The 7,300-nt window shown below is 67.8% G+C and overlaps 2 protein-coding genes across 4 annotated transcripts; one reads left to right on the top strand and one right to left on the bottom strand.

Moving 5' to 3' along the window:
- The first annotated feature begins 46 nt into the window (after positions 1–46).
- EVA1B (eva-1 homolog B) lies at positions 47–3,486 on the top strand. Its single transcript, XM_063419103.1, has 3 exons — positions 47–706; positions 2,039–2,155; positions 2,239–3,486. Exons 1-3 carry the CDS (start codon positions 628–630, stop codon positions 2,649–2,651), a joined length of 609 nt encoding a protein of 202 aa, XP_063275173.1. The 5' UTR covers positions 47–627; the 3' UTR covers positions 2,652–3,486.
- An 11-nt stretch (positions 3,487–3,497) lies between these two features.
- LOC134561801 (uncharacterized) lies at positions 3,498–7,236 on the bottom strand. Of its 3 annotated transcripts, XM_063419099.1 has the most exons (5): positions 5,766–7,236; positions 4,726–4,837; positions 4,531–4,592; positions 4,126–4,444; positions 3,498–4,035 (listed from the first exon to the last, which is right to left on the bottom strand). In XM_063419099.1, exons 1-5 carry the CDS (start codon positions 5,986–5,988, stop codon positions 3,711–3,713), a joined length of 1,041 nt encoding a protein of 346 aa, XP_063275169.1. In that variant the 5' UTR covers positions 5,989–7,236; the 3' UTR covers positions 3,498–3,710. The 3 variants fall into 3 exon arrangements, with proteins under 3 accessions (XP_063275169.1, XP_063275171.1, XP_063275170.1); XM_063419100.1 differs by lacking the exon at positions 5,766–7,236 and having other exon boundaries at positions 3,722–3,898; positions 3,972–4,035; positions 4,531–5,106; XM_063419101.1 differs by lacking the exon at positions 5,766–7,236 and having other exon boundaries at positions 4,531–5,224.
- Between the last annotated feature and the right edge of the window lie 64 nt (positions 7,237–7,300).

Raw genomic sequence — 7,300 nt, 5'->3', positions numbered from 1 at the left:
GGGGATTTGGGGGTACTGATGTGCTGTGGGCGATGCACAGGAGTGGGGTGGGGGACCAGGCTCACAGATCAGCGTCCCTGAGTGCCCTGTCCCCAAGGCCCCGTGCCCTGGGGCAGCCGCTGAGCCCAGTCCAGCCTGCAGTGGGCACTGGGGACAGTGGGGATGCGGAGCCTCGTGTGCCCGAGGTGCGGCCCCAGCGGCGCTGGTCTGTCCCACAGCTCGGCCGGTGGGGCTCAGCCAGGGCTGCCCTGCGTGTCCCCCACCTCCGTGGGGCTGGCACCGGCCCCGGAGCCCCCTCAGACCCACGGCGACCGCGGGGCCTGAGCTGAGGCTGAGCCCCCAGCCCGGAGGGCTCGCCGTGGGTCCGGCACTGCCAGCCCAGCCTAGGCTGGGCACAGCCGAGCCTGGCCTGGCCGGACGAGGCTGGACAAGGCTGGGACGGAGCCTGAAGCCGCCTGTGGCCCGGCTGCGGGGCGGTTCCACCGCAGGGCCGAGCGTGGCGTCCCGGGGGAGCGGGACGAGCCCCGGCCCCGCGCCCCGCTCAGCCCCGGCCGGGGCTGCCATTGGCTCCGGCGGGAGCGCTGACCGCCAGCCGCCTCCGAACTATTTCCTGTTGCTGCAGCGTTAATGCTAAACAGACCCTGCTCTCTCTTCCCTCGTTCCAGCCAAAGTGCAGCGGCTCCGCCGCCGCCGCCTTCCCGTCCCGGTGAGTACCGGCCCCGGGCACCGCGTGGGGCTCGCACCGGGCACTTGAGGGACCGCGGCACCCGCGGCCGCCCGGCCCCGACGGCCGCAGCGCTGTCGAGGCTCGGTCCCGTCCCGCCTCAGGTGCTCCGGCACTGGGGGACGCGGGGCTGGCGGAGGGGGTGCAGTGCAGGGACACGGGGCTGAGGGGACAGGGCTCGGTGACACAGCTCGGGCCGCGGGGACGTAGCGGTTGCAGATGCGGAGCGGCGGCTTGGGGACAGGGAAATGCTCGGGGACACAGCACCGAGCAGCTCGGGGCTCGGCTCTTGGGGATGCCTGGGCACCCACAAGGCCCTAGAGCCAGCCCGGCCCTCATCAGCACCCCGGGGATCCCTGGAGTTCCATGGTGGGGCTGTGCACCTCCAGCCCCACAGCAGAACCTTCCCAGGGCAGGGGCTGGCCCTGCAGCTGCTCCACGGGGAGGGCACCCGCCCCGCCTAGGGACCCTGCTGGCCCTGTTTGGGGTGCCCCACTTAGAGGGGCTGCCCAGCCCCGGGATGTGCCGCGGCCCCTCAGCTCTGGACCATCCGGGATGGTTTTGCTGATGTGTCACATTTTCTGCATTTCTTTCCTCATTCCTCCCTCCCTGGAGCCGTTTCTGGGAATGAGCTCGTCCCCTGCCAGGGCCAAATTTCCTCCCGCCCTGCCCTGCCCACTGTTCTGCTGCCCATCCTTCCCGCTGTCCTCCTGCCCATCCTTCCCACTGCCCTGCCTCTCCTTCCTGCTGTCCTGCCTCTCCTCCTGACCGCTGTCCTGTCCTGGTGGCCTTTGCACTGTGCCTGGCCTTGTCCCTGCACTGCAGGGTGTCACAGCAAAGGGCAAGGCTGGAGCTGGGCCAGAGCAGTGACAGGGTGACAGGGACAGGGACAGGGACACTGCCCCAAGGGTGTGTGTGCAGCACACGTGTGCACATGAGCACGGGCAACTGCGGCTCCGGGCAGCACCAGCCTGGTGCTGGGACCCTGCTCTGCCCCGTGACCCCTCCCGTGGCCGGGCATGGCACAGAGAGCCTGGCCCGGTGCCACAGATCCACCCGGTGCCGTGTCCAGGAGGAGCCGTATCCGTCCCGGGCCCTCAGGAAGGACGCAGGGCGGTGGGAGTGAGACGGGTCCAGCTCGGCATCTGTGTGGTTGCAGCCTTGGATGGAGCAGCCCAGCCCAGGCACGAACCCCTGCTCAGCTGGAGCTCAGCAAGGAGCCCCTGGGTGCACAAGGGCACAGCTTTGAAAGGGACAGGGGACTTGGGAGGATCCCAGCCCCCTGTAGAGCATTGCTCAGCCCGTGTCCCGCAGATGCCAAGCATGTGCTGTCCCTGGAGCCGCTGAGAACTGCCAGGCACAGGATGGAGAGTCGCCGGAGGGACATGGAGCTGCTCAGCAACAGCATGGCCGCGTACGCCCACATCCGAGGTGAGCCAGGACGCAAATCGGAGCCCACCACGGGCCCCCTGCAGGCGCGGGCAGGCCCCTCACCCCCTCCGTTCCTCCCGCAGCCAACCCCGAGAGCTTCGGGCTCTACTTCGTGCTGGGCGTCTGCTTCGGGCTGGTGCTCACTCTGTGCCTGCTGGTGCTGCGCTTGTCCTGCCGGGCCTCCCCGCGGCCCCCGGCGCGCCCCGGCGACCTCAGCGAGGACGACGAGGACGATGAGGAGGACGAGGACGAGGAGGACACCGTGGACCGTGCAGCGTCTGAGTCGCTGCTGCCGGTGACTGAGATCCCTCTGGAGAACCACGGCCCCGGGGACGGCGCGCTGGCCGTCAACGTGTTCGCGTCGGCCGAGGAGCTGGAGCGGGCGCAGCGGCTGGAGGAGCGCGAGCGCATCATCCGCGAGATCTGGCGCAACGGGCAGCCCGACATCCTGGGCTCCGGCACCATCGGCACCCTGGGCCGCGTCCACTACTACTGAGCCCGGCAGCGGCCCTGGCACGGTGCCTGCTCCCCCACAGCTGATCCCACACCGTGCCAGGAGGGACCAGGAGGACAAGGGGGGCTGCTCGCTGCCTCCTGAGCTGGCGGAGCTGCCTTGGACTGTCCCTGCACCACGGAGAGCCAGACTGAGGTGTCACGGGCACACGATGCACTTTGAGCCATTGGTACGACGGCTGGCACCAGCCGAGCAGCCCCGGGACACGCGAGGACAGGGACAAGGACAGGGCAGCCTTTGCTGCCCGGCTCAGCCAGGATCTGGCGAGGGTTTCACCCCGTGGGGCAGGGCTGGGCTGTACGTCCGTGTGAGCTGTGGGCTCCTGCCCCACAAACATGGTGCTGTTGTACACGAACTCGAGCCCAGCGTGCCGGGTCCAGCGTTTTGGGGACCCTGGACACAGGGACATTCTCGGCCCCTCCCCGAGCCAATTCCCTTCCTGACCCCACTAAAATTAGCCGGATCTTTTCCGGCACCGCCCGCCGCGACCCAACGCCCTGCGGCCGGACCGAGGCGGATGTTCCCGCTGGACTCTGAGCCCGCCGCTGCTCCCCGGGGACACGGCAGCTCCCGCCGGGCTGAGCCGCATCCTGCCCCGCTCCCAGCCCGGCCCCGCGGGGTGCCGGGCCCCACTGCCCCCTCCCCGGCAGCTTTATAAAAATAGCTCCTTCCCAGGATGGTTCCCCCCCGCCGCCAGCGCCGGCAGGGTCCAGATGTTTTCCAGATGTTCTCCAGTGGCTGGAGGCCAGGATGTGCTGGGGCTGGGGCTGGGACTGGAGCTGGCCTGGGAAACTGTGCGGGGGTGGAGGAGGAGGGGAAGGAGGAGGGGGAGGAGGAGGAGGAGGAGGAGGAGGCCCTGCCCCAACCCTGCCACAGGCCCGGGTGGGACCCCTTCTGCCATGGTGGGACCCTTTGTGCCTGGCAGGACCAGCCCAGCCCTTCGGGGGCATGGCAGCCAACAGTGGTGCCCTGAGCACCCCCACACAGCACTTTGTATCCAAAATAGTTTATTTTAAACAATTTCTATAGGTCCAGGGGCTGTTATGCTTCAAGGAGCAGTGTCTGGGTGTGGGCTGGGCATTTGTACCGGATGGGTGCAGAACTGGGCTGGGGGCAGCACAGTTGGGGGGCACAGAACCATGTGCCACCCACCTGCCCCGTGCCATGGGTGGGCTCCACAGCCCCCCGAGCTAACAGGGCAGCCCCTTCCTCACTCGCTCGATCTCCACCTGTGGGGAGAGGCTGTGATTGTTGGGGGGCACAGGGGACCCCAGGACAAGGCAGCCCCTGCCAGGGACTCACCTGCAGCGCCTGGCGCTGGACCCGCTCCTGGCACAGCTCCTGCCGCAGGTCCTGCAGGTCCCGCCTGCAACACGCCAGGATGGCTCAGCTGGGGCCAGAACAAGCAGCAAACGGGGGCCACTGGGGACTCCCTGGCACCCCCAGCCCCACTCACAGGTGCTGCACTCGCATCAGGTCCACAAGGATGTGCAGGGTCCGGACCTCAGCCTTTAGATCCTCCAGGGCCAGTGACCTCCCCTCCAACACCTCCAGCCCTTCTGTGCTCCATGGCAGGACTGGCACCTGCCTTGTGCTGGGGACAGGGGCACAGAGGGCAGCACGGGGCAGCCCCTGGGGCTGCTCCCCCCCACGGGGACCCCCCGTGCTCCCCAGGGCGATGCTGGGTGGCCGCTGGCCGGGCACTCGTGGCCGTGTGGCCGTGGGGTGGCTCAGCCTGGCTGTGGTGACTGCCACGGTGTCGAAGCCATTGGCATCTGCCAAAGAAGGAGCAGGAATCAGCACCTGGGGCTGGGCAGGGCCTGGCCACTCCTGCAGGCCCCTGCAGGCCCCTGCATCCTACCTGGGTCACTGGCTCTGCCCCCCTCCATGTCAGCTGAGGCGCTGGGCTGCGGCTCACTGGGCCTGGGGACAGCAGAGGTGTGAAGTGGCACAGCCGGGGAGCTGCCAGCCCCACACCAGGGCTGGCCACAAGTACGGTGCTGGCACTGTGACATCACAGTGGCCCTGGACACCCCAGCACAGCCACGTTTCTTACTTGGTGGCCAGCACAGGGGCTGGTTTGGTCTTGGCAGGAACGGGGGGAGCAGGAGCCATCCTCTTGGTGAGTGGGAGCTTGGTGGGTTCCATCCTCGCTGGTGCTGGGAGCTCTGGGCAGAGGCAGGAGTGGGGCTGAGGCTGGGAGCAGCACTGTCAAACAAGAGTGGGGCAGGAAGTGCTTCCTGCTCGTGACATGGCCCAGGGGCCCGTCCCAGGCACATCCCTGTCCTTCCCTGTCCTCCAGCCCAGAGCTCACCCAGGGCGCTCCCTGTCCTCACCCTCCTTGTCCTTCCCTGTGGTTGCAGCTGCCAGGGAGCAAAGGGACTCATCAGGTGCTGGGGAAGGATCCTTGCTGCAGCCTCTCCCAGCCCCACACCAGCCCCGCTGTGGTCAGAGCTTCCTCTGTGTGTGGTGGAGCAGGCAGCTGCAAAGCTCCCCTGCAGCAGGGGCAGGATGTCATCCCGCCGCCATCCACGGCACAGCAGCACCCCTGAACCCTGGGGTCACACCAGGACAAGCCCGCTGGCGTGGACATCAGGCCATGTGCCCATGGATGATCCTGTTGTCATGGCAGGTGTTGCTGTCCCCATGGCAGACCCCCTGTCACCATGGCAGACCCCCTGTCACCAGGGCTGGCCACACTGTCCCTGTGGTGGGTCACCATGTCCCTGTGGTGGGCCAGCAGCCCTGATGCTGCCTGGTCCCTGCTGCTGCCACCGGCACAGCCTTTGTCACAGAGGCCTGGCAGACACCAAAACTGGTGCTGGTATTACCCACCCATAGATACGGCTGAAACCCCAAGGGCTGCGGGGATGAAGACACCCCTGTCCAAGGCCCCAGCGCTCCTTCGCTGCGGGGGCACAGGGGTGATGGTGCCCAGAAGCGCCCAGCATCCTGCCAGCCCCTCACTGGTGGCTCTCCTGGGCCCCAGGGCACGGCACAGCCCGGGAGCACTGCGATCTCACAGGTGGTGCTGTCAGGATGACCCCCGTGCGCGGGACCCACGGAGCCGCGGCTGCTCCCTCCTACCTGCCCTACCTGCTGCTGTGGGGCTGCCCCGAGGCCGAGCCGAGCCGAGCCGTGCCGGGCTGTCCCAGCCCCACACCCCGCACGTGATGCCGGAGGAAATGGGCTCGGCGCCGGGAAGGAAGTTGAAGCCGAGCGCACCTCGGTGCTGGTCCACACCGCATCCCTGTGCCCCAGCGGGGCACTCCTGCTCCCCGAACCCGCCTCGGGGCCGCCCCCGGGGCTGCTCGGCCATCCCGGCGGGACACCGAGGCTCTCAGCACCGCATGGACACCAGGGCCAGGCCCGCGGGAGTCCCGGCTTTGGCTGTGGGACATGGTTTGGGTGAGGGTGGCACCGGGCGCTGGCACAGAGCCGTGTCTCCCCTGGCCACCCCCGGCTTGCAGCCCCCATTCACCTCCCCCGGCCCTGGGCAGGGCTGGGCCGTCTGTGCCACCGCAGGGTCAGGGGGTGCTGGCACTGGGGGTCCCTGCGGGACAGAGCTGCGGGGGCAGCCGGGGACAGCGCAGCGCCGGGAGGCGCCGGGGCAGGACCGCAGCCGGCCCCGGTGACAGCTCACACCCACCCGGCTCTCACAGCGGCTCTGTCACCCTCGGAAGTGAAACCCAAACCACACAGGGGCCAAAACCCACAGACCATGAGGGGATGGATGTGGCCAGGCTGCAGCTGTCCCTCTGCAGGGCCTGAAGGGTCGGTGTGACACCAGGGATCCTCATGGACAGCCCCATGGCCAGGTACACCACTAGGGCTGGCCTGGTCCGGGACACAGCGTGGATACTCCTCCTGCCCAGTGCATCTGACCCAGCGATACCTGGGAGCACGGAGGGGGCTGGGAAGCAGCCGTGGGGCAGAGCAGGCTGGCAGAACAGAGGTTCCACTGCAGACCAGGAGGCTGCACTCCCCTGGGGCTCAGGTCAAGGAGCTGGGAACACTGGGCACCCCTTTCCTCAGGCTGTGAAGGGAAGCAGCAGCCGCTAACCCAGCACTGTCCCAACAACTCTTGGCCAACACCACTACCCCAGCAGCCAGGAAAGCTGAACTCCTGCAAGGGCTGCACACCCAGCAGCCAGGAAAGCTGAACTCCTGCGAAGGCTGCACACCCAGCAGCCAGGAAAGCTGAACTCCTGCGAAGGCTGCACACCCAGCAGCCAGGAAAGCTGAACTCCTGCAAAGGCTGCACACCCAGCAGCCAGGAAAGCTGAACTCCTGCAAAGGCTGCACACCCAGCAGCCAGGAAAGCTGAACTCCTGCAAGGGCTGCACACCCAGCAGCCAGGAAAGCTGAACTCCTGCAAAGGCTGCACACCCAGCAGCCCCCAGCAGCCTCCCTGGGATGGCAGCCATGGAAAAGGAGCTGCAGCTGCCCAGCACTGGGATGAGTCCCCGTGATCTGCTGGGAGGAGCTCGGGTGTGGAAGGATGGAGCTGGTCCTGTGCAGTGACACAATCCCTGCTGGCAGTGGGCTGGGGAAGGGCCTGTGGCCGTGTCACCACTGTCCCCAGGCCATTACTGCCAAAACAGGGGCTGAATGATCTATTAATGCATAAA

Source organism: Prinia subflava, chromosome 24 (assembly GCF_021018805.1).
Source record: "Prinia subflava isolate CZ2003 ecotype Zambia chromosome 24, Cam_Psub_1.2, whole genome shotgun sequence".
NCBI lineage: Eukaryota > Metazoa > Chordata > Aves > Passeriformes > Cisticolidae > Prinia > Prinia subflava.
Note: the sequence above shows the minus strand (reverse complement) of the source record. Positions and strands in the feature narration are given on the sequence as shown.

What these genes read in the sequence shown, in the direction of transcription:
- LOC134561801 (XM_063419101.1), bottom strand. Translation starts at nt 5,056, where the DNA reads ATGAGTCCCTTTGCTCCCTGGCAGCTGCAACCACAGGGAAGGACAAGG. An exon ending in GGGCAGAGCCAGTGACCCAG is followed by an intron (nt 4,445 to 4,530) that starts GTAGGATGCAGG and finishes CTTCTTTGGCAG; the next exon opens with ATGCCAATGGCTTCGACACC. An exon ending in CTGATGCGAGTGCAGCACCT is followed by an intron (nt 4,036 to 4,125) that starts GTGAGTGGGGCT and finishes GGCGTGTTGCAG; the next exon opens with GCGGGACCTGCAGGACCTGC.
- EVA1B (XM_063419103.1), top strand. Translation starts at nt 628, where the DNA reads ATGCTAAACAGACCCTGCTCTCTCTTCCCTCGTTCCAGCCAAAGTGCA. An exon ending in GCCGCCGCCTTCCCGTCCCG is followed by an intron (nt 707 to 2,038) that starts GTGAGTACCGGC and finishes CGTGTCCCGCAG; the next exon opens with ATGCCAAGCATGTGCTGTCC. An exon ending in CGCGTACGCCCACATCCGAG is followed by an intron (nt 2,156 to 2,238) that starts GTGAGCCAGGAC and finishes TTCCTCCCGCAG; the next exon opens with CCAACCCCGAGAGCTTCGGG.